This window comes from Melanostigma gelatinosum (assembly GCF_949748355.1).
Source record: "Melanostigma gelatinosum genome assembly, chromosome: 4".
Taxonomy (NCBI): domain Eukaryota; kingdom Metazoa; phylum Chordata; class Actinopteri; order Perciformes; family Zoarcidae; genus Melanostigma; species Melanostigma gelatinosum.
In genome coordinates this window covers 12,236,774-12,262,325 of record NC_136637.1, presented here as the reverse complement: position 1 = coordinate 12,262,325, position 25,552 = coordinate 12,236,774, and the positions used below count along the sequence as shown (strand labels likewise).

Sequence of the window (25,552 nt, the reverse complement as noted above, 5' to 3'; positions counted from 1 at the left end):
GCCTCTACTCTGTAATGCACTCCTGCGGCGAGATGGAGAAGGCATCCCTTTTAATCTGCACCTGTGTGCACTGGTGCACCTTGATACAATAATCTCATTTGGGGTGTGCTCATGTGGGCTGTCATCATACGATTGTGTTTGTGTCCAACCTAAGGAGATCCTCTGCTCCCCTCCTCTGACACAGGAGGCTCCAGCAGGGCTGTCTGTCGTTTAGTCGAAGGGTCCTGCTGTTTCGGTGTCTCCTCTGAGCTGTCAGAGAACACAGAACACAGGAGAGTGGCAGAGAAGAGATGGGGACAAGACAGAAAAAGATGGAGGACAAGACAGAAAGAGTCATATCAGAAGAGGAAGGGACCAGAGAGAGCAGAACAGACGGGGGAATGAAAAGAACATGGAGACAAAGCAGAGGAGGGAACAGGAAAGACAAGGACACACAAGAGAACAGGACAGGAGAGGACAAAAGGACAGGCAACCAATCGGAAGAGGACCGTATCGAACAAGATAAACGTCCAGTCTTAGAGGACGTAAGAGAACAAAAAACAATGGGACACAACCCAAGCAAGGAGACAGAACAGGAGAAAAGGAGGAGCGCTGCATGATTATTATCACTGGAGATGAATAATTCTCAATCAATTAATCCTGAAAATTGTCCATCAGTGTAAGAGGAATACAGAAAAGGACAAAAAAAAGAGAACAGGACAGACAGAAGATAACAACAGAGAAGACGGGGCAGGATGGCAACAAAACCAAAACAACAAGACCAAAGTGGACAGGAGGGTAGGAGACCGATAGAGGACAAACAGAAGAGGACAAGAGAGAACACAACAAAATAGAAGAGGACCCGTCCTATAAGAAGTGCTTTTGCTTTTGTCTGTGTGCGAAAACCATGTTGGTTAGCGCGCGCGCGCGCACGCACACACACACACACGCACACACGCACGCACACACACACACTGCTCACCTGGAGGTGGTGGGTGGGTGTGGGAGGATGGGGTCTGTGTTTAGCTGTGGGCCCTGCAGACAGGGCGATCAAAGGCTCCTCAGTCTTTGTCTGCTAACGTTGAATAGACAATAGTAAAGAGGGCCCACTTTGATTTCAGCTCACTGTTATTGATCACAGAAGAGCAGGGATTGAAATATGAGAGACAAGCCTGAACTGGATTCTTCTTTAGCTATTGATTATATCCAGAACTGACGGCATTTCACCATGATCAAAGTTTTTATTTTATCCTCTTTTTTTTGTTTTATTTGAACCATGAAAAAGTGTGTCTGGCTCCTCCTCGCCTCTCTTTCAGGTGCAGCTAGTAATACACCAACTACGGTTATTTTATCAGACAAAGTCTCGTCTTGAGTCTCATTGTTGAGCTTCTTCTTAAAGTTGACACAAGAAACTTATCTAGGATATGCTGACAGCAACCCCCACTCTCCGTGTTCTCTTTCATCCACCCTCTCCGCGCTTGTCAGCAACCTTGAAACCTTAGTTTCAGGATGACTTTTTGTTTCCATAATTTCAGAGGCGGTACAGTCAGTGTGCTCAGGAGGCTCGGGGATCGGGTACAGGAGGTGGAGGGGTTAAGTGTGCAGCACAGAGAGGACCGTGGGAACAAAGCAACACAGCATGGCCAGGTACAACAACACCCTCTCTCTTCAAACCTCTCCTCCCCTGCGTACAGGGTCTCAGCTTATCTCACGCCAGCTGCGTTTAAATCACTCCTGAGACACCAACTGCATGCCGAAATTTGAGACCAGCAATCAGTTCATAGTCCCGGGCTTTACTGTTATGAGGTGAAACGCAGAACTGCTCAAGAGCTCGGGGTGTGTGCAAGTGTGTGATATGGTTTCAATTTAACTTGGTTGGTAATAAAAGTCATTTCTAATACCAGGATAGAGAAATTGCAGGAGTACATAATGTTGCATATATTGTTGTATAGTTTAGAAAGCACCTTAAATTATTTTTTTATGAACAATTATTTTTCGTTAAAGAAGTAACTTCTATCTAGAATCAGTGTCCCAATCTTGAGCAGCACGCGAATGTTCTCGTGATGTCTATTTTTCTTCATTCCATGCCAGAGATAAGAATTGTCTCGATGCATCTGTGCAGCCGGCGTGGTCCCTTCATCTTTAAAGGTGGCTCTTAAGGGCCTGTTTAAGTTGAGCTGACAGATGTGGTTATTTGGGGACAGCTCATTGGCAAGTTTATGGCCAGAGCGCTTATTTTACTAGAGCCGAGCCCATGTGCCTGTGACAGTGAGGGAAATCCTTTCGGAAGTCTGGCATACGGTTGAAATATAGGAGACTTAAGAGGACATAAAACCCTCTAGATGTTCATCACCCAAAAAAAATAAAAAATCTCAAGAGAATTTTGTCCAAGAACACAAGATGATAAAGTTTGACTGAATCAGCGTTCACCTAAAAATAAAAGCTGGATTTAATTCAGCTGGATTTAAATATTTGATTTGCACTCCTTGGGCACCAGTGTTAATGCCTAAATTAATTGGGTTTTATTGGATTTGGTTGATGTTACTGCGAGTCGATTGCTGTTATCAATGCAGTAGGGAAACAAATTAAAATGTAGTGATATTAAGCCGTATTAAACGTCTTTTATCTTTATGTTGCTGCATGCATGTATGTTTACATACATTATCATTAGAGTAAGCAATTGTATTGGATGTGACATTAATGCACAGGCAGTGTTTTGGACCATTGTATTGCCACTGTCAATATGTTCAAATACACTGACAGACACACACACACACACACACACACACACACACACACACTGTGCAAACACACCAACACCAGCCTGACAGTATCCTCTGTTTACAGGCAGCAGTCTGGTCAACACAGAGGGGAGAAGATGGGGTGACTAAAGTCTCACATAGGAAGCAAAAAACAGCAATGGTGTGTGTGTGTGTGTGTGTGTGTTAGGGAGGGCTGTCTACATGTGACACACCACCTGTAAAGTGTCTATGAGGATCAGGTTTCTTTTGAACACATGTAAGACGACATTTGTTTCCAACAGTTTACAGTTTGTGAAAAGGCCTGTTCCGGAAGGCTGGGCCGATGCGTCAGAGTTTGGTTTTGCAGGGCGGCGTTTTATAAACCTCCCGTAGGGCTGCTGGACGGACGAGGGAGAAGCAGTGCGTGCCTTTTAAGAGCCCCCGACGACTTTAGTGAGCCACTTGGCTTTTTATTTTGGCTCAGCTCACTGCAGGCTGCTTGTACTTTACTGTGCCCCCTCTGTGCTGGCCTGGTGGTTGCAGATTAAGGACATGCAGAGCAAGAGTCCCTGATTACACCAGCGTACACATGCTTATTATGTGTGGTGTTTACTGTGTGTGCGTGTGTGTGTGTGTGTGTGCGCCTGCTTCCACATATGTTAGTGTGTCAGGAACAGTGTTGATGAGTGACGCCAGTTGCGGCCTGCTGGGTGTAGCTTCCAACTGATAAATGACTGCAGGGACCGGCTTTCTTTACCTGAACCTCACAACATCTTCCCCGGAGAGCATGCTGCTGACAAATATTCCAACCTGAACACCGAGCAGGCCTGCAAGACAACCGTTTCATTCGAAATATGAGTTTAACCTGTTTAGAGTTACTCAAGTTCAAACAATAGCAGCTTTCAAATGATGAACAGGACTGTGCTGCTGTTCCCGCTTGTGTTTGGAGACTGTCCCTGGTGATTCCTCTCTCCCAGCAAACTAATATGTTTGAAGCTCGGGCTGCCATTGCCAAGCCTGCGCCACGAGCTATTTCAAATGTGCCAAAAAATATTGATGTTCCAAAAACAAAACAAACAAACGAAAAAGAAAAAAAACAAAATCTAAGTCAATGTCCTCTGGAACGGCCCCATCTTTCTGCCTCAGAACACTCAGAGATCACCTGGGACAAATGATGAGCCGAGAGATTATTCTGCTATTTCTTCCACGCTCTCTCCTTAACATACACATAAACACAGCATGCATGATGCTATTGAGGGAATGCACGCAGGCCTTCTTCTCTGTTTTTGTACTCTTGTTTTTAAGAAGTTAAAGTGCAAGCGCCCTCGAATTCACTCTTTCCGCTGCACTTTGAAGAATATTAGTTGGTCAACGAAATGATCTGTACAAAGCCTTGAGGATGCACTTTCCCATGAGCTAGTCCCATTTTGTTTTAATTGACATGTTTAATTATGTCAACAAAAGGTTGGATAAATCTGAAAAAGCAAAAGTTGTGGACCCTGGAATATTCTTCTTTGTAATATATAGTATGTAATAGCAGATAAAAGTATCCATTGGATAGGATATATTCAGATGTATTAAGATCATTTCTAGGGCTATTAAATAGATTTAAGCTTGAACACTATTGGACAACAGTTTTAAATATACATATTCAAAGCTCCTGTCTGCCACAGAGTATATTTTTACATACATATATATTAAAAGGACTCACAAGTAAAAGCAAATTGCAGTGAAGACGTTTCACCACAAGATGGACTTAGGGATGCATGGATTTGGGACATTTGGCAAACAGCAGGATTAAACTGCATGCTCCCGAACCTTTTCCAGAAATGTGTTATTAACTCCCACAATGCAAAGCCAGTTTTGAGTAATGTATCAATATTTCTCTATACTATAAAAGAAAAGCAGTCCATGAGGGGGGAGCTATCGACGCTGGGAAGCGCCAAACAACTTGTGTATTAATTCCAGATATTTACTTCTGTTTGTTTTGACTGTGTTCAGAGCTCCATGGGAGCAATTTTTGCTGTGATGAAACTGAACAGCAGTCCCTGTGGAGTTCATTACAGGGAAAGAGCTAGTGCACTCCCCCACTGCTCCCTGGCCAAGGGGGATTTGGAAGACCCAGAGGGATGGGTTAGCGTGGGTGGGTGGAGTGGAGGGAACCTACAGAATAGGGTGAGGATGTGGAGGGAAGGGGGGCACTCAAGGGAGGCAAGAAGGAAGGAGACCATAAACACTCAGCTAATGACCTCAAACACACTAACAACACAGCAGAAATTAATGAACATACAGACATTCACTCCAGGAGCAAATGGCAGAATGTTTTCTTTCTTTAGAATGGGAGAAAAAAAGGCGAGAAAAGAGTCAGCGAGAGAGAGAGAGAGAGGGAGGGAGGGAGGGGGAAAGAGAGAGAGAGAGAGAGAGAGAGAGAGAGAGAGAGCATTTGCTCTTTGCTTGTGTTTTATGTTTCATGTCTCATGTCTCAACCCTCGGTGGTCTCGGTGGTCTGGTCTCCCCTAGGAGAAATACAGACAGCTCAACTGACCACATTAAAACATTTTGAAACAAAAATTATGATTTAAGTAACGGCCACCAAAGATGAATTCGTTTTTATTATGGACTTAATTGATAAAGGTACTTCTTCGAGCCGTTACCTCAACATTGTAGGGAGACAGCAACGACAGCAACATCATGCTGAACGCAACACACATTTTCCCAATAACACTGAGGGGGAATACATTACCGGTCGCGTGGGTTGAATTGAGCGTTGGACTTGGGGAGTATGAGGTGGTGGCTGGTAAGGTGAGTGGAGGTTTGTGGGCAGTAGTTGAGGTGTCTGAAGGCGTGACAGTAGCTGTTGTCACGGTGCGTGGAGTTGAGGTGGTGACAGATAAGCTCCTCGTTGTAGGTAAAGTGGAGATTGTGGTGGTGCGTGGAGGCAAGAGACAGGTCTAAATTGTCTTTTGGGGTAAGAGAGAGTCGAGGTATTGCTTTGTGCACTCTGTAAATAGAATATTTATTCATTTGGTGTGAATGTGTTCACATTTGAGTCCAAGCGCTCATTGGCACCAAGATACAAATAGCAGCAGTTGAAGAAAAGCTGTCATCCTTGTGTCTCCACAGAAGCCGGTGAACTCAATAACATCAAGAGACTGTCTGAGCTGGAGCCCTTCACAGACTACAGCTGTACTGGTCACAGTGCAGGGTCCCGGGAAAGTAAAGCCTTTTTGAGGCAAATTCGTGATTTTGGGCTATACTAAATAAATAGATTTGAAACATAAAAAACAACTTAACTCAATGTTATTAAATGTCTGTTTGCCTAATAGTACAAAAAAACATTTGCATTCACTGTAAATCCTGTCATTAAGTAATACATTTTAAACAAACTACAACTTTGAAGTGGAATCCATCTTTTTTATGTGATGTACTTGTGTGTCTGCCACTCATATACCATCTCCATATACCATCTCTTAATGTATTTGATTCCTGCTTTAACGTCTACAGTTTACATTTCAGCACAGCTCTGTTTAAAAAATACGACGCATGTAAAGTCAGACCTCCAGATCCTTCACACAACTTCCTGAACATAACAGCTGTGTGAGACAAACAGTTTAGAAGCCGTCATCGCGCATCATTTAGAGACATACAAGAGAATAATAACTCAATAATAATACATTTTCTGATTTTTTTTTACTTTGCGTTTATGATTAGTTTTTAAAGTAAATTGGATTATCTTTCTTTGCACGTTTTGTCTTTATATCACTACTGTCAACCAGGACAACCAATACAGCGACACATAATGACTTTGATATTCTTCGGTTATTACAATCAATTTCTCCACAGTGTTGTGAATGAAGATGAGATGCTTGAACGAACAGCCAGTGAGTAGACGGATCCCTTTTGGTTTCTTGCTTTTTAAGTCTTTGAGCAAGTATATCAAATGTGCCTGTAAAGTGTGCCGTCATTTGATGAGTACCCAACAATAATTGCACAATTTCCTGTTTTGTTGCTAGTTTATGTTAATGCCCCTCGATCTGAAGACATACGCTGATGAGGAAAGGCCCAATGGAACTGCCAACAGAATCATCATTCTACACTTATTACTTTCTTTCGTATGTAGATCGCTTGTTAATCCGTTTACATTTGGTCTGTTAAAGGAAAGAGAAGATAGACTCCTAATGTCTTGCTTGACAGTGTCCAAAGTGTTTTGTTAAATGGTTATATTTCTTCTCATGTTTTAATGCGCACAAACATGTTTTTCTGATTGAAATTTGAATCGTGATGAGATTATACCACGACACAGTTGAAAAACAATGCACGACTGATAAAATGAAAGGTGTCTTTTGGTCACCTTACAAAAGCCTTTTCTGAAACTATGCTGAAGTCAAAAGCGCAGCACGCATTTAGAGCAATGACATCAAAGCTATGAACAGCTTGTCAAACAGTAGAATCTTAAACTGGCAGTTTATTTAAAGTCACGCTTGTATAGCACGGCTTTATATCATCGTAATCTGTGCTTTATTGTTCTGTTGAGCTCGTGTCATATTGTCCATATTTTGTCCACAGACGGATAGAAATGTTGATTCTTGCGTCACCTGCAGGTAATTCATGTTCGGTACTGTTCCGTCTTTAATCAGCTGCTGTTCTCATGTTTTTACAGTTTTACCTTTCATATTTGTATGACCTTTTATAATACATCATAATTTAAAAATAAATTGAAAATAGTATCAGACGTGCTTTGTATTAAACAGTAAAAGAATCACATTTAATCTTTTCTTTTTTTTGTCGAAAGAAATAATCACTTTTTTGCATGTTCATGTAGATGACAAATGCAGCTTCCTTCAATCCAGACCTGGAGGACACCTAGTTTATTCCATGTAGCCGCTAGTATCGCATAAGAAGCCATTGTGCTGCGAGTGGGTAAATCGTGCATTAAGGCCATCCTCAAGTTCCAACTAGTCAGGAACGATAACACGACATCATATTTATAGGTATCCATGTTCAGGTGGCATTCTATCACTGGAAAATACATTTCACATGAACTTGTACACCAATAGAAAATTGCTTCGAAGGCTCATTCTGGCCTTCGAAGGTTTAGTCCTTCCTTACAAATAGCCCAACTGCTTCAGAACTGCAGGTGTGAAGCTGCCACGGCGCTGCAACTTATTCATACTGGCCGCCGTGGTAACGTTTGGCATAAACGTTACCGGAGTGTACTTTTTTTTTTTACTGCTGCATTTCTTGGAGATCAAGTGTTGAGATGTGAAACTCATTGTAACCCGGTGAGAGCACTCACTGTAAGAGGCGACAGAAGTTTGAAAGCTTTATTGCATTTAGTCAGTATACAAGGAGTTTGTGATGAGGGTCTTTAATTTGACATGATGTTCAGAAAACAACAAAAACAATCAATATTATTTGCAATGTTCTAATTTGTGGAATACCCAGAGGGCCTGTGGACGAGTAAACTGAGCCGAGGTAAACGGCAGAGATCAAGGAGAGCACGGTCACATGTTACACAAAGACAACAACGCTCCCCACCAACAAATGGCCACAATCCTTAAAAGTGACTCTGCACTGTGTGCTATAAACCTGCTAGTGAGGATTTTAAAAATGTAATGAAAACTCGACTATGCACTGCATATTGCATGTTAATAACTAACTCGGCGACGTTCAATGAATATTCTTTTCTGGGGCATTTTCATAACTGATGATGGTGCGTTGGCGTGGGGGAAAGAAAGTTAACATTGTATTTGCAAGTCTCACGACAAATAACTATCAACACACGTCAAAATGTTATGCTGACCAAAACAAAATAACTTACATTTTCTTGCACTTATAAGCTTTGATTTTGAATATAACACATGTAAGTAGAATTGAATGTTAAGTAGAAAAAGAAACATGGGGCATACATGTACAATAATTCCAATGAGCGGTTAACAGGCTATTTGATGACGTTTAAAGACTTTTGGTAAGACGCTAAATTAAAGCGTCATTGATCATTAATTACCGACTACACCTTTCATGTGGTGTCGTTGTTATGTTGTAAACCAGTGGTCGTGAGTGTTGTGTATTCGTGACCCACTGGTGTAAACCGACTCACTGTAAAAAAGAAGAAAAAAGCTGTTCCATCAAATGAATAAAGGGTTCCTAAAACCCGACAGCATTGGATCTATCGGAACGTCTACACTACAATATGTACAGTAAAACAAAAAGGACCGTTGGTGCTTGCTTTTCTCAGTACAACACTTTAACATATTATTTTCATGAAACACGCCTCAACATATATAAACTGCTCTTTCTATGTTTGACTTTCTCTTTGGCATCTCAAAGGTCAGGTACGCTGTGATTTACCTACGACACAGACAGCTTCACAAAGGCGAGGATCTGCTCTCTCAGCATGTTTGTTACTTAACAAGACGACGACACTGCAAACTCACACGACATTAACGATCAAAGAACAGACCAACTGTCTGGGGGGTCAAATGCAGCCACTGGGCCGTGATGGAGAACTTTGCGTTTTGACTTTCGATTCTTCTTTTTTGTCATGTCTTCGTTGTGATTTACAAAAAAAAAGGAAAAATACCTGAAGTTAAACCAAGGAAGAAATCTTTTTGTGTCAGTGACTAAGGTAAACAGCAGCCGTAAAACTGCTTTTCTCAAAGCTTACTGCTCCTTCTAGGCTGTCAAAAAAAAAAAGAAGAGATATTCTGAATTTTTCAAAGACAATACATCGGTGTCAAAATGACTTACATTCAAAGTGTTGTGGAGACATTTGCCCATGTTCTCCCCCCGGCACATCTCTAGTCTACCCTCTAAATCATCCTTCCTTTCCTAACACATTCATTAGACATGATCACCCTGCCAGCCTTCCATTACCAGGGTACAAAGTGCAACACTTCAGCCATCAAAAACACCCTTACGTCACTCAAATCTCTCCACTCCAATTTAACTATTGCCCTCAATTTTCATGGTCTTTTTTTGTATCTTTTGCTGCTGACCACACATCTCATGAGTCCTACCAAACTCTCAAAAGGTAATTTTTATATGTACCTGATCTTTGCCTTGATTAACTGTTTTGAGGATAGGGAGCATGTAACGCCTAACTTTCCCTTTAAAAAAAACAAAGAATTCAATTCTCCAGTTTGTCTGCTTTAAATAGCGTCTGCTCATAGCGGCTGCTGAAGAACGGCTTAACTTCACTACATGGAAATACAGAGGACATGCGTTTTAAAGCCATCGCAAATATCACATCAGTGAGTTACAGAACACTGATGTTCAGTGCTGTAACAATGTTGAAGTCTAAGGAATCAGAGGTCCATCTGATAAAACAGGATAATCTCTAGTCTTTATCCTAGGGCAGAGAAGGTTTTGGATGTCAGTCATGTTGTAAACTGCATCACCTTGAAAATAAATCCGTTACACACACTACTTATCACAAAGAGCTAAATTGTATAAAAGCAGACAGATGTGTCTGAGTCGAGCATGAAAAGCAGAGAGAGAAGTGGGGGAGGAGTTCTGCGAGCTGTGTGTGAAACTCCGGGCTTAGCTGCCCTGTGTCTGGTTCTGCATGTGTTTGGCAATGTCGTACACGTAGGCGATGTCCGGCCTCTTCTCCGGGTCGGGGTTGATGCACATATCTACCACGTTCCTCAGCTGGTGAGAGGGACAGGAGGAGGGTCGTTGGTTGGGAGGAAGAGAGAGAGAAACGAAAGAGTCAGTGAGACGCCAGTGAGACCGAAGTGCAAAAGAGCAGCTCCAGAGATGAACGCACCTCTCTCTCCTCTAGATCAGCTCTTACGCAGTCTTAAGCAATAACGAGGCAACAAGTAATCGAGCTGAGACAACGACGCGAGGCCGCGTTAGCGCACTAATCACTTATTTTTCTCAATCCATTATTATTTGCGCCCCCACCCCCCGCACACGCACACACACACACACACACACACACACACACACACACACACACACACACACATATACACACACACACACACACACCTGCCACTCCATTGCCATCCGGAGACAGCACTTACACTTGAAGCCGAGCGAAGCGGCTGATTGGAGCAGATAGATAGACAGGCTCGCAGGCGGAACAGCCACCGCCATCATTAAAAAAAAAAAAGAGGAGAGCATAAAAGATGGAGAGGAAAGCAAAAGAAAATAAATAAATAAATAAAAACATCTACGCGAGGTCGCTATGGTAACCCTCTGCCGACTTCCTGGCCGCTGTTGCGTGGCTCGGACGAGTTCTCGTCAGCCGCTGTGTTTGTGTGTGAGAGCGAGAAAGATGCAAATTCAGACAGTCTGAGAATTAGTCCCACAGAATGGAGATATGGGGGGGGGGGGGGGGGGGATGCAGATATGTAAAATATTCATGCGCTTCTTTGCATGGCGAGTAGGAGGGGGGGAGTGTCAGGTGGAGGGATGGAAGGGGGGGGGGGTAGGAGCTGGTGAAGGGAGGCATGGGGGGGGGGAGCATAGACGGAGATGGTTAAATGACACAACAAAGATGAGCAGCTGACAGTTTGCTGCCGATCCTTCAGGAGCATTGTTTACATCCAGACAGGCGCTGCAGGCACCCCCCTCATCTCCATCTCTCCATCGCCCTGTCTCTCGCTCTATCATTCCCTCTCTCTTTCGCTTTGTCTCCCTTTCTCCTGGATGGGGGTGACATGTGGGGCAACACAGGAGCTCAGCGTGGTGTGTGTGTGTGTGTGTGTGTGTGTGTGTGTGTGTGTGTGTGCGTGCGTGTGTGGAGAGAGAGCTCCTGCAGCAAAATATACACTTGCACAATTGCTCTTGCACATACAAAAGCACACACACAGACACTACAGAGGCTTGAGACACCACGCAATTAGCCTTTATGGACGTAATGAAGTAAATACCACAGAATAACAAAGCCTCTCATCAGAGACACATGAATAACGACATCCACTTACACTTAGCCACGGTGGACTTGTGATGCAGTTCCTCTGATAGTAGAGCAAAAGGCCAGATAGAGATAAAGGACCATACCAGTGTGTTTCCAGGTTTGAGCCCCATAACTATATGACGTGTATGTAAATACAGGTATGTAATTAATGCAGTTATGTTACACAGTCTTAGATTTGTGTATGTATTTTTGTCTCCATCTGGCAGCCACTTGTTTCCATTCATTTCCCACTGTTAATAAAACCAATACAACAAAAATGTAACTTTGCTGAACAATAATGCACACTTGATGTTCACTGTACTGGATTAAACAACTCAGCAGGTTTCCAAAAGGTTAGTTGTAATGTAGTATATATGTCATTTAGAAATGACAAAATAACTGATTAATTGACTTGAAAGGTAATTGGCAACAATTTTAAGAATTGTTTAAATGTGAATTAATCGTAAAAGTAGAAAAGTCAAACGTTTTCTGGTTTCAGGCTCTCAAATGTGAGGTTGTGCTGTTTGTCTCAGATTTACATAATTGAAAAGTGAATATCTTCCAGTTCTGGACTGTTAATTAGAGAAAAAAATATATTTGAAAACGTATCCTCGGCATTTTGTCACTATTTTCTGATATTTCATTCTTTCATGGACTATACAACTTGCTATAACTCACAAAGCTTAGTCTGCCCATAATAAAGCACATTGACATTGCTTAATGGATGTAATGTCTGCAGTGTGTGTGTGTGTGTGCCTTTGAGTCAGTGCCTGAGTTTTTGCATGTGCGTACACTTGACATAAAGTTTTTAAGAGGAAAAAGACAGAAATGTTGGAGAATAAAATGCCACCCACACAAAAAGGGCATGCAAACACAAAGCCGCACACACACACACACACACACACACACACACACACACACACACACACACACACACACACACACACACACACACACACACACACACACACACACACACACACACACACACACACACACACACACACGTCACCGGCAATCAGCAATAAGGCGATCTTTAACCGCAGCCCGACTACATTACATTTGTGTGCATGTGTACACAGAACTACAGCAGATGATCTAACATTTAGTTTGGGAAACATGACACTCCAGCCCATTTAGTTTCACCCCACTTTGCAGCGTGGCCAGATGCTTTTGATATGTGCATTTCATTTTCAGACGGGTAGAATCATAGCCGCTCTTTTGATCACGGAGCAATATCATACTGTACTGTAGCTCAGACAGCTGCGTGGATTTCACTCACATATTACATTTTTTTTTAAATACGTTTAATCAGTAAAAATCTGCAAAACCGTCCACCGCTGCTTAAAACAGTATAGATCACTTAAAATATGCGAAGACTTCTTTTTAAGTTTCTTTTAGAAGGAGCTCAGGAGTCATTTTAAGACACTGAGCAGCTCCATATCTACTTACCGTCGCAGTAAAAGGCAACTCTTACAGTACGTACCTCCTCTGAGTAGTGGTCTGAGGGAAGAGGGGGGTAGTCACACTGTTCTATCTTCTTACAAAGGGAGTAAAGGTTCATCTTGTCCCCGTAGAACGGACTCTGCAGGGCTGCCATCTGAAATGAAAGATATAAGGGAAAGACAAAAAGACGGGGTGTGAGACAGCAAAGTCAAAACTTGAAAACAGATCGTCAAACTTTCAACAAGTGCTACACAGAAGACACTGTAGAGCATGTTACGAGTAGAACCTGCACAGTTCAGTGCTATCGAGGTATCCGACTTATTGATAAACGCTGGGTGTGAGAGACAAATAAAGACAACGAGTCGATACACTGTATGTCCGAAGTTGTGTGTACATATCAAATCAGCACACACTTATTTATGGGGGTTTCTTTGTTGTGGAATGAGCAGTGGTCCACAATTCAAGTGAACCAAAACAGAAATATCCATGAGCGCTCGCTCAGCTTATGTGTTTTCCCTGAGCCCTTTCTGGTGCACTGCCTCGAAAACTCGGGAGGTATAGAGACGTAGAGACACAGAGTTTGCGAAAAAGAAGAGCAGAAAGTGAGGAGAGGGGTGCAGGCATATGAGAGGAGAGAATTTCTCAGTTTGCTGGAGCAGCGAGAAAACTGTATCCTCTGGAAAACAAATGCAAGCAAGCAAGCAAGCAGAGCAGGTGCAGATGGGAATGGGGAGGAAGAGTGGAAAGGATAAGGAGACTTTTTTGCTGAGTGGAAATAGGTGAAGAATCCCTTCAGCCCGTCTAAGAATAGAAAATATAGCACGCCATTTCTGCCAGGGTTAGTGACTGACTCACTTCTCATTGTTTAAATGTGCATGCGCGAGGCAAAGCCAGCAGCAGCCTTGCATAACAAGCACACATTGTTTTTCTGATTCAGTGCTATCGAAAAAATAAACACTGCGTTAGGCTTATGTGTTGGGCCAAATAGCTTAACTGATGATAAATAAACATGGCTGTCAGTGTTGATGATGATGAGCTGCTCGGAGATGTTGTAGCTTGTTGACTTGCTTTTCATTTATTTACATAGTATTACATAGGAAGAGGTTGCAGTAAGTGTATCACCAACATGATATCAGTTCTTGCCCACGCGTACGTGTGGGAAAACGATTTATTACATTTCATGCCCTGCACCTGTTCTAGGGCAGAAACTCAGAAAAGAATAAAGAGTCTTCTGGACCAAAGTCAAACAGGATCTAGAGCCTTTAGTGGACGGTCGTTGCTCATAGGTTAGCGCTTCAGTATCCCTTCAGTACTCTGGGGGATTTCAAACTGAAAGATGATGTCGATGAATGCTTTTAAACATCGGATGTGGTAATTGATAGCAGACGTATCTTCATGAATTAAAATAAAAAGCAGGCATTGCTATAAAAGAACAAAATGAAGAAAAACACATAAGTTTATTATAGTGCGCAGATTCTTCTTTGCTTTTTTTTTTTTTTACACATTATTATTTTTACCCCCCCCTACATGATTATCTGAGAATGTACAGTACGTGTTTGACAGTCTGTTAATTGGTAGTGTGAAAAAAGAACAATGTGTCCACATATGGATCCAAATGGAACGGTTCCATCCAGAATACAGCAGGTTAGTGTGACTGTGCCAGCTATGAAAATAGGACCATAAAGGAAATAGAGGCAGAATAACAGAAGCTGTCTGTTACAACAGGGACAGGCTACCCTGTGTGCCATGTGAACATTTTAACAGCAACCAAGGACTCATTGAACCACTCAAAGCTACTGCTCGAGGAAGTCAATAAAAAATGTCATTTGTCAACAGGCCTCTTCGTCAGCTTGACCATAAAGTCACGAGAACTATTACTGCTCAAAAATAAAGAATTCGTGCCTGCCTTTGTTGCATGTGGCTACAAATGTAAACCCTTCGTCACCGCCCAAAAAGTGCGAACTTTTAGGCGGCTTCTTCATTCAGTCTTCACTGAAAAATGTGTAAAACATTGATGGTGCAGAGACGGAAGAGATCGTATTCCCTACTGGGCAGATTTTGACAGGATCTCTGTCACAGCTTCCAGTGGGACGTCAAGATGACGGCAGCAGAATCTCAGTGGGCCATCTCTCCTCTGGACGGGATTTACCATCACACATCCATCCGCAGTCTTAATCAAACACTCGCATAAATACAGTATATCCTCAGAAAAGCACATGTGAACACGAAGTAAAAGGGATCTCCCTCTCTCCATCTCCCATCGGACACCCCTCTCCCTCTGCGCCAACAATTACAACGGAGACTGGCACAGCAGGCGGTTGACAGTGATGAGATGTGTGAGGAAATGTGTATTCCTGTGTGTGTCAGCAATGATGCACTTCTAGTACTAACAAAGCCCCATATCTGTAACCTTACACTTCACATTTGATTCTGCAGTGAGCGATGCACATTCAAATTATCAGTCCACTATTTTTCAAAAACAATGAGTTTATATTGTCGAAACCTGCAGCAATTAAAATCACCAGCTAATAAGGCAGCTTAAAAATATGTCACCAGTCCAGTGAGGTCAGGAAACGTTTTAGAAAATAATCACTTTCCAACAAACAAACAGAGCTCTCAAAAAAACAACAACTAGAGGGCAGAGCCAAGCGGACTCTTTCAGAACGGTATGGATGAGTTCAGTGCTCGTGCTTAAACAGAAAATGCTGACTACTTTCAGTGAAAGTTCCCTTCCATGACTCGGAAAGGACCATGTGGGGAAAAACACTCTTAATTGCTTTGTAACAAATATATTTACAACTTTTAGTGGTGTATAACAGGTAGTGTGGGTTTGTGTTTAAGGGATAGATAGCGCTTCCCAAAACAACAAATGTCTCAGTAAGCGAGAAAAACAGAAAGTGAGAAAGAAAAAGGAAGGAAATCAGCCAGCGATAGACACCAGGAGGCAAAGGGTTAAACAAGACCCCATCGTATTTTCATGCATCTTCTGCTTTTGACAGATGAAAAATGTCAACTGTCCTGTTTGTATTTGGGAGTTTTTGCACTATTCATCTGCTTCATTAGTGCCTGCTGCTCCTAGCCCCTGACAGCTGCCGGCCCCCTGCTCTCAGCGTGCACACACACACACACACACACACTCCTTTTTTCAGACACTGTCGTCGCAATGGGTTAGATGATTGACTCACTCTCTGACCTCTGAGGCCCTGGTGAGCATGAGACTGTGTGTGTATGAGTGTGTGTGCACGGTTCATTGATATTCGAGAGACATACAATGCACACGCATGCCTGCTGTCTGTCTAAGGGGTGTGAGCTGCTGGTGGCAGAACACACACAGACCCCCTCCCTCCTTTGTTCCTCGGCTCTTCATCAGCTGGTCAGGTTGAGCTCTCCCCAGCCCAGGCATGTAAGCATCCCTGTCCGTGTAAAAGGTCTGGATGGGGCCTTCCAGTGTAATTAACACTGATCCCTCTCTCTCTCTCTCCAGCCTCCCTCCCTGTATGCCAATTAAGAGAAGCTCCGAGAGGCTCCCCCCCCCCCCCCTATCCCTGGAGCCCTTACAGCCTGGGACCGAAGGCTTTCTCTCAAGTTCTCATTTATAAACACACATATATACAATTATAGGCGCATGCAACAAAAATACCTAAATGTTAACAGACACATGCAAATAGAGGTTAATTTTATCTCTCGCTCTTACACACACACACACACACACACACACACACACACACACACACAGTACAAGTGAGCAGAGCATGACTTTTTTATGTGCTCATTGGTCCTTCATGTGGTTTTATGATGATATATTAATCAAGGCGATACGTCACAGTGTAGGGACAGTCATTAAAAATATACCTACACCCAGTGTAGTCATCACTCGGCTACTTCCACAAACTAAAAAGGGAAGAAAGATAACAAGAAGAGGAATGACTTCAAAGTGCCAGATTGTTCCAGTGGGTTGAATTTTGAGGAAAACTGGATGTGTTCTTATGTCCCGATCTCACTGCAGCTCAACCAAGTGTTTTACTTGAACTGTGGAATTTACAGGAATAGTTCAGTATTTTTGGACATCTGCTGCCTCGCTGAGAGTTCAATGAGAAAGTCAACCCCACACAACATATCCGTCTGGTAAATATGAAGCAACAGCTTGCATCCGGTTAGCTTAGCACAAAAACTGGAAACAGCTAGCCGGGTTCTGTCCGCCGGTAATAAGACCCACCTATACGCCCCTCTAAAGCTCATTAACACATTACATCTTTGTTTAATCATTACAACAACTGAAGTGTAAAAACGACAATGTGTGGTTTTACTTCTCAGCTTCATAATTAATGGACAGATTAATGGACAGTGAGTGTAGTCTCCGTCTTCTCATCAAACACTCAGCAAAAAAGGGAATAAGTGCATTTCCCAATATGTCAAAGTGCTCCATTAAATAGACTAGAGTTTCAAAACGTGGACGTGCAGTGGGCTCATACAGGCACAACTGCCCAATGCTGTTAATAAGCTGAAGGCAGAGAGCAGGAAGGATGGTATGGACAGTAAAAAGATGAACAAATACAAAGAGGAGTAAGGCACATTGGACACAGGTGACGTAGATACATTGGTAGATTTGGCGCTGCTTGATACCGACGCAGGAACACGAACATTAGCGCATCAAAACTACACAGACTGTATGAAATAGATGAAAGGACACCACGGCTTTCCACAGACAGCCGTCTTTGCTTGCAAAAATCCCACTCGCATTTTCAAAAGCATGAAGAGAGCTCGCCACAGGGCCAACTCATCACATGCAAACACCAGCTGCCGAGAACCCAGCATTTTGTGCCTCATAAAACCAACAGCAAAACAAGACGGGAGGGAGAGGAATGAGGCAGGAGGCGTGAGACAGGGGCACAGTGAGAGGTATGGATGGCTGAGCTCCTACAGGAAGGAGACACATTCCAGTAAAGCTTTTCCAAGATATTCTCGTCCCCTGCTAACCTTTATATGAAACACGGCAACCACAAAACATCTAAACACGCTACGGAGACCTACAGTCTGTGTGTAAAATGCATTTCTTTTACACAGAAAACACTGAGCGAGGGGGGCGAATGTGCGTATATGCGGTGGTTATGACCGAGAGCGCTGGGAGACCGCAATCTCAACGACTGGCATGTGAGCGAGCTCCCCCTTTACCTCCCTGCTCACCCTGGGAGACGAGCCCTGCGACTGCAGCGTCCCGGTTTACCACGGTGCAGCAGGTTCGGGTGAGGGGGCACAGGGCAGGGTCAGGTGATGTAATGAGGCGGGACAACAACACAAAAAAGGATCAAACCGAATGGGAGATGACGATACGACGCAGAAACAAAGAGCCGGTATTGTTGGACGGACCCGTCGGACCCCAGCCCAACTCCCAGGAACAAGAATGAAAAATGCAGGCTCCCTCAAAATTGAGCGATTTCATTTCACACATAAGGAACCAAACTCCCTGGGATACACACAAACACTAGCAAAATCCTCAGCCCCTACTGTATGTTCAGAAAGAAATCAATGAGCACCAAAGGGATCAGGCTGGATTTCTATGTGAATTCCTTATGCCTGCAAGTTAAATCAGGAAAAGGGAGCCATATGGAGGGGAACGTATAGAGCAGGAGAATAGAGCAGAGAGGAATGGGGGAGCGTTTGAGTGAGAGTGAGAGTGAGAGAGAGAGAGAGAGAGAGAGAGAGAGAGAGAGAGAGAGAGAGAGAGAGAGAGAGAGAGAGAGAGAGAGAGAGAGAGAGAGAGAGAGAGAGAGAGAGAGAGAGAGAGAGCTCTAAGTTTCCTGATACTGAAGGCACTGTGGTGCCCTCTTACCAAGACGAGTGGAAAGCAAGGGTCTGCTCTTCAAAGAGAATGCGTGGCGTGGTGAACACTGCTCTGGTAACAATAAGGTTGTAAATTCTTTATCTCCACAGGCTCCGCATGGCTCACCTTGACCTGATGACTGGAGTTACGCGTCTTTGCCTCTGAATGAACACCCCCCTTTCTTTTTTTGTATTCTCTCCAGCAATCTATACCCCGGCTCACGCCATTTGTTTTTTCACCTTCCATTTCTCCCCCTGTGCTCTCTTTCTCTCTAACCTTCTATCTCCTCTTTCTTTTCCTTCTCTCCTAAGGCTTCTTCTGCCTTTTCCCCTTCTCTGGCTTCCTATATCGTTCCTATATAGATTCTTAAACTTTTTCACCCTTACATCTTTATTGCCTGCCTCCTGACCTCCCGAGGGAGCAACAAGTCTCCAACTTTTTTTTTTCTTTCCCCCCCACTTTTGCTCTCGCCCCTTCCCTCTCCTCATCCCTGGCCTCCATCTTGCCTTCTCTGTGCTCAGTCCAGACTGTGACCCCTCACAGTTGTCTTCAGGGTGAAAAAGTCATGAAAGATCAATAGACTGTGGCCCATCTGAAACTGTGAAACAATCAATGCTCAGGCTGCACATGCACTACCATCACAATATCAAAATGATCACCACATGTAAGACATCAAGCTGCACCATGGGTCTTCAAATATAACTAAACCAAGCCAAATGTTTTTTAATGTCACAATTAGTTTGAACTAAACCTAAATAAACAAAAACTCCCCCGTTAACAAAATGAGCCACGTTAAAATGAGCTTAATGAAAGCACACCGTGCTGGGCTGGTGGGGTTACGCAACCCTCACACCTGCACACACTATGCAACAGACGTTATATAAACTAGAGCAATCTGCTTTTGAATTCAAAGCAAAAGTAGGACATTCCATGTAAAACGCAAACACAATAAAAGTACCCAACCAGAATGTGACCCACAGCGTCCGCCGCTTTCAGCCAACCACAACCCTTGCATTGCCGCAGTGCATTGTGGGGAACTAATTAGCATGAAGGACTGTGGTCTCTGTGCAGCCATGACCTGCAAGCTGAGCGCAAACTTCTTCCCTGCACGTCCTCCACCTCTCCGTGCCCGAGGCGCTGTAGAGAAGGTGTAGTCACTGGTGCGTTGAATCGCAGCCCAAGTGATCAGCAACTCAGGGGAGTTGGGAGAGAGGAGGGCAGGGAAATGTGGGCGTTTCCTTGACCAACAGTGTGTCTTTGAAATTGTGTGCGTGTCAAGGTGAAACATCAGATTGACTGTCACCATGCATGTCTATCATTGCTCTGCTCCTCACTCTTTCCTCTTTGTTCCCTCCGCTGCGTGCTCCTCCCGGCCTTGTTTCCACTCAGTGTGGTCCACAGCAGAGCCCCGTGGTGTTTGGCTCCCGACTAATCAAACTAGTCAGTGTCACTACGCGGCCTCATCTAAAACACATGGCCATGTCAGTTCCCTTCACTCGACAGCTTCTCAACGTTTAGCAGGTTCCCAGGCTCAGGAACTTTAACTCAAAGAGTCTTAAGAGAAAGAAGTAAGGAACGGGAGGGATGCCCGGTAAAGAAATGCAACATACCCTGTAAATACATTATTGCTATAAAGTGTGTATTTTTTATTTTGCACATGATGACTTGTAGTGGAGGCCGATGCAATACAGTACAACCGTGTGGGAGAGTGCAGGCGTATTTGTATGTGTTTTCTTACAGTACTCCGTTATATTGAGGATGGTTTGTTTGTTTGTGTGTGTGTGTGTCTGAGCCAACGTGTTCTCACGTCACTCCTACAGTCGACTGCAGGGTGACAGTGTGTGCACACATTCCCATAGTTTACCTCGTAGAGCAGGCATCCTAGCGACCAGATGTCAGATTTGAAGTTGTATCCGTTTTCATGTATCCTCTCCGGTGACATGTAGTAAGGAGTACCCACTGGAACACAGAGGAAGAGGGAGAGGGGGAGGGCGAGAGAGGAGGGAGCCAGAGAGATGGACAGAAAAGAGATAGATAGAGGTAGAAAAGGGAGAACGGGACAAAGAGAGAGTGAGCGTTAACGTTTTGCAATGCAAACCCATGCTTCCCCCCCCCAGTTCATCAACGTCACTGCCACACCTCACACGGAACAGAGAAGCAGGTGAGGAACGGAGGTGGAGTCTCACACCGTGACACATCCAGAGGTCGGAATACTCACCATATTATAGCAAGAGTTTAAAAAAAGACGACTAGAGGGAGGCTTTCAAGTGCATTGCCTCTGAAGTCTAAGTAAGCTGACGTAAGATCATATTTTATAAGGCTAGATGTCACCGTGCACAGTTGTACCACAAAGTTGCATGCACGTGAACAGCAGACGTACTCGCACACGCAAAATATACATAAATCAGTTTTGATTACTGGGGCTTGGTAATGATCTGAAACAGTAGTCAGAGAGTGCGCCCAGGGAGCAGCGTGGAGTCGGAAAAGTTTCTGGTTCTGGTTTGGAAACTCAAGAATCCCAAACTGCCGTGGGGACTGGCAGAGCTCCAGAGAATCAGACCTTCACCCAACTGGACACAAAGACGAACCACAGCTCAACATCACATCCATAATGCTTCAGAGATTTTCTTTTTTTTGTTTTCCATTTGCTTTCTGTTTTGCTGTGATTCCCCATGTAAAAGTCGATCAAGCAAATCCAGCGCAGCTTTTATATTAATCACACATGGTTATGGGATGGAAATTTTACCAGCCCTCTAACCAGTGCTGAGCGGCTCTCAGACTCCGCACATTCCACATCCTCTCGAGCAAACACGAGAGCGGAGCCTCGCTGAAATACGAAGAATGTCCAACCTCCATCAGCGGCACCGCTGCACATGACGATGCGTGTCGGCTGCACCGTGGAGCTTGTGCTTCACATGTCACATGTTTACAATCATCAGCATCGTCTCGCATTCTCCTTGGGATCCAGACCGTTTATTAACCTGAAAACTGATTTGTAACGCTTAGATTACTAATTAAGCTCCTCATGTATCAACTGTTTAACGACATGACTGAATACCAAGTCTGATTACATTATGAGATTGATGACCTAGCATGGCATCGTTTTATTTAAATACCATTTCTGACTTTGTTTTTAGCTGTTTGAGACTTAGTGAGCCCGATGTTCACTCTAAGCCAACGTGACACCAGCTCATTTTGTTTCCTTCCCCTAGAGTTGAAGGTGTACTTATCAAATTAGCTTGTGGAGTAATTGGTACAATGAAATAGTATTTGACAACACAGGCGGAAAAAGGAGAAACTAGGGGGATCTTTTCATAGCTCTGCTGCGTGAGGGTCAGGGCAGGGATTTTACGGGCGGCCCGTCGGGCCTTGATGACCTTCTGCAAATCCCATCCCGATCGGCCGCAGTGGCACCGATGCCCCGGCCGCACTGCCCCAGCTGAAATTCTGTATTATTCTAGGGCAACATCACGTGAAACGTCACCAGAGGTGTGTTTGTTTCTGAGCCTGGTACAAACCGCTGGACCGCTGTGCGTCTGTGTGTGCTGTGAGGTCTCATGGTGCGGTCTGAACAAGCTCCCCTAAGATTCATTATTCGTTGATTAAAAAGAATCAGCCTCTCTTATGCCAATAGTGGCGTAAAAGAAGGCGGCAGCGCTGGGCCAGGACTCCTTCAGCATGCTAAATCAAGGGCACATTACTTATTCATGCAAATAAATTGAAAGTCATGTTGGGATTGATTTCCATTATTGTGAATGGCTGTGACAACACTGTATTCTGTGCGAAACAGGGTAATGGTTGTTGTATAGGAGGCGAGATGCCATCCGGTATAAAGAAGCCCACGCTTCCAACCCCCTGCTGAATGCTCTTGGTGATCATTAAAATACATTTATTGATTCAGGCTTGCTGCAACTTCCTTACAAACAATTCAAACCTAAAGCTTTTGCACAACCATTTACACACTGAAGCATTTCCCAGGGAGTTTCCATTCATGGCACGAGCCTTCTCTCATCTAATCTGTGCTCTATTACCAGATACTGTATTTTAAACAGCAAGCGGGGTTCTGCTGCAATCTCAGACTGTGATTTAGTTTCTCTTTCAGACCCAAGGCGGGAGTTTGCAAACCGTTGCTCGAACGTGTTCTAACAAATAAGCCTTTAAGTTGTAGGCAGCAGCGCAGCCAGAAGGACTTAATCTCATCGTCAGGAGGCATTCTCTGTATTCCCTTATATTCCCATTATGTTTCCTAAAACGTCCTGCTGAGCACTCACCCCCCATTTGGCTCTCCACATACCCCTCTGTTTCACGACTTGCTTGCCTTTATAGATAACCAAGACTTTATAAAGGCCTACATGTTGAAATAGTCATAATTATTTTCAACATAAGCCTCCCTGCGGTCTTTCTGCTTCCATCTTGTTCGCCCTCCTTTCCTTTTCCTCCCTTTCCCCTGGTACTCATCGTTAACACCTCTCTCATTACAAGTGTTAATTGCAGGTACCGTATATTATACAACTTATAACTGCCAATTGGCTAGTCTCTCATTCCTCTAACGATTGCATCCGCTTTGCTGTTACTACCGTTCTTTTATTCTTTTTCTCCTTAACCCAACTCTTGCCATTACCCTATACGTAACCATCTTCAGCCAGAAAGGCAGAGTGTGTCTTTTGCAGGCTTGTGTGTATTTCTGTCAGCCGTGTGTCTCAGAGTCGGGGATGTGTCACTGAGTGTTTGTCGGTTTGAATGCTGCAAATCTGCGCGAATGTGCATGATTATCTTACTCTGCATGTGTGTGTGTGTGCGCGTGAATTCAAGCGCATATGGATATGCACATGCGTCTCTGTTAATACATACATCTGTATAAGAGACAAAGAGTCTGTGTGTCTCCCAGTGTGTGCAAGAGTGAGTAAGAGACAAAAAAACTGTGTGTGTGTGTGTGTGTGTCTGCAGGCTGCTGAGCGGCTGAGTTGAAAGCCTGCGAGCTGACAGGCTGAATGCCTGGACCTCCATCTCATCTCCACCAGCCTGCTCCACTGTTCAGCTGGGTGGCTGGGCTCATTACAGACCCACGCACGCACTTGCACGCACGCACACACACACACAGACACGCACGCACGCACACACACACACCTCTTCCTCACATTCTTTCTTTCTATCCTCTCTCTCACTCTTGCTTTCCTTTTTCCCATCCATTTTTTTGTCACATTGTCATATTAACCGCTCTCTTTCTTCACCGCCTTCTTACTCTTTTTCTCTACTTTCCTTTTTTTCCCCCCTCTTTTTTTTCTGTGTCACATTCTCTTCTCTCACACCCGGCACATTCTACATTTCTGTCTCTCGTTCTCTCTAAAAGTCAAAGTACCAGAGGGAGGGTCAGAGGGAAGGAGAAGTGAGGACAAGTAAGACTGAGAAACAGCAGCAGGAGAGAAGGCTATGTGACAAAGACAAAGACTAAAGACTAAAGAAATGGCAAGGGTAAAGCCAGAGACGGAGGGTGGAAGGATGAAGCACTCCCTTGTGTCAACAGGCCATGACTACCTATAGGGACATCTTCTGCTTCTACAGCACTAGATCATCAGCTGAACACATCCTTATGAAGTTAAAATATTCTTAAAAGGATATGAAGTGTATATAAAATGTATCATCACAAAATCTCATCTGCATACTTCCCATGCTTATTCGAGGAGAGTTCATTTCATGATCTCAGGACCAATGTGACTGCTCTAGATCAAATGCATCTGTTCCGATCATCGACTCTGCACTGTAGGCAATACGACACTATGATTTGTGTAGTTTATCTGGAGATTATCGAAGCAGTTTTGATTGCTTCAGATGAATGATGACAGTTTTCCAGTCGACCCTTGTGCTTGTGGGGCTGCCTATCCCCCGTCAGCCTAAAGAGGGTGCTGTGGATTTAACATTTAATGAGCTATCACAGGCGCTTTTACCCGACTCTGCTGCCACTGCAAGCTGCTCAGTTGATGGGGCCGACGTTGAGCTGATCATGTGATTCACACCTTCTCAAAACAGCTGGGCCGCTGCTGTACAGGGGCTGAGAATACCGTGCTTTTTGTGGTAACAACAGTTTGACATAGGGAAGTGCCACTGTGTGAATGACGGGCTCTATACGTGTCTATGAGGCAGGTGAAGCTACTGAAGGGATGTTTAATGGCACAGTGCAACCATCTCCACTATAATGATCTGTGCCACATTCATACTATTAACACAAAACACTAAGACAAAGGAAAGGAGGCCAGTTAAAAAGATCAGAAAATGTTAAATATGTTTTTTTTATTGTGTTGTATAGACCAGGCATCAGATACTAATTGACTCTTCGCTAAGCCTCACCCCCCCACGGCTACTCCGTCAAGCTTTCAGAGCTACCATGAAGCTCATATTGTCTCTAACTGCACTCCCTGAATAAATATGAACTAATTCAGCAGCAAAATCAGCTAAAAAGGCGAAGATATAAGTTACAGCCTACAGATAACGATGTAAAAGTGAACTCCCACATCACCTGGCGATCAAGACAGAAGACAATGACGTTAAGTAACAACACTGTTCCTGTGAGGCCGGCTAGGTCTTTACTCACTGTCTTTACTCACACAATCATTAAAAAGCAGCATACCCTCAGTAGCTTGCATAGCAAAGACGTGC

At 43.9% G+C, this 25,552-nt stretch overlaps 1 protein-coding gene across 2 annotated transcripts in view; it reads right to left on the bottom strand.

Annotated features, from left to right (window-relative positions):
* Positions 1 to 8,036: 8,036 nt before the first annotated feature.
* nek7 (NIMA-related kinase 7) overlaps positions 8,037 to 25,552 on the bottom strand; it is a 56,557-nt gene continuing 39,041 nt past the window's right edge. For both annotated transcript variants that reach the window (XM_079267051.1, XM_079267052.1), the window contains 3 exons: positions 20,763 to 20,857; positions 13,118 to 13,231; positions 8,037 to 10,373 (listed from right to left, as the gene is read on the bottom strand). In XM_079267051.1, coding sequence (XP_079123177.1) covers positions 10,263 to 10,373; positions 13,118 to 13,231; positions 20,763 to 20,857 — 320 coding nt within the window. In that variant the 3' untranslated portion in view covers positions 8,037 to 10,262. The remainder of the gene's footprint in view (positions 10,374 to 13,117; positions 13,232 to 20,762; positions 20,858 to 25,552) is intronic.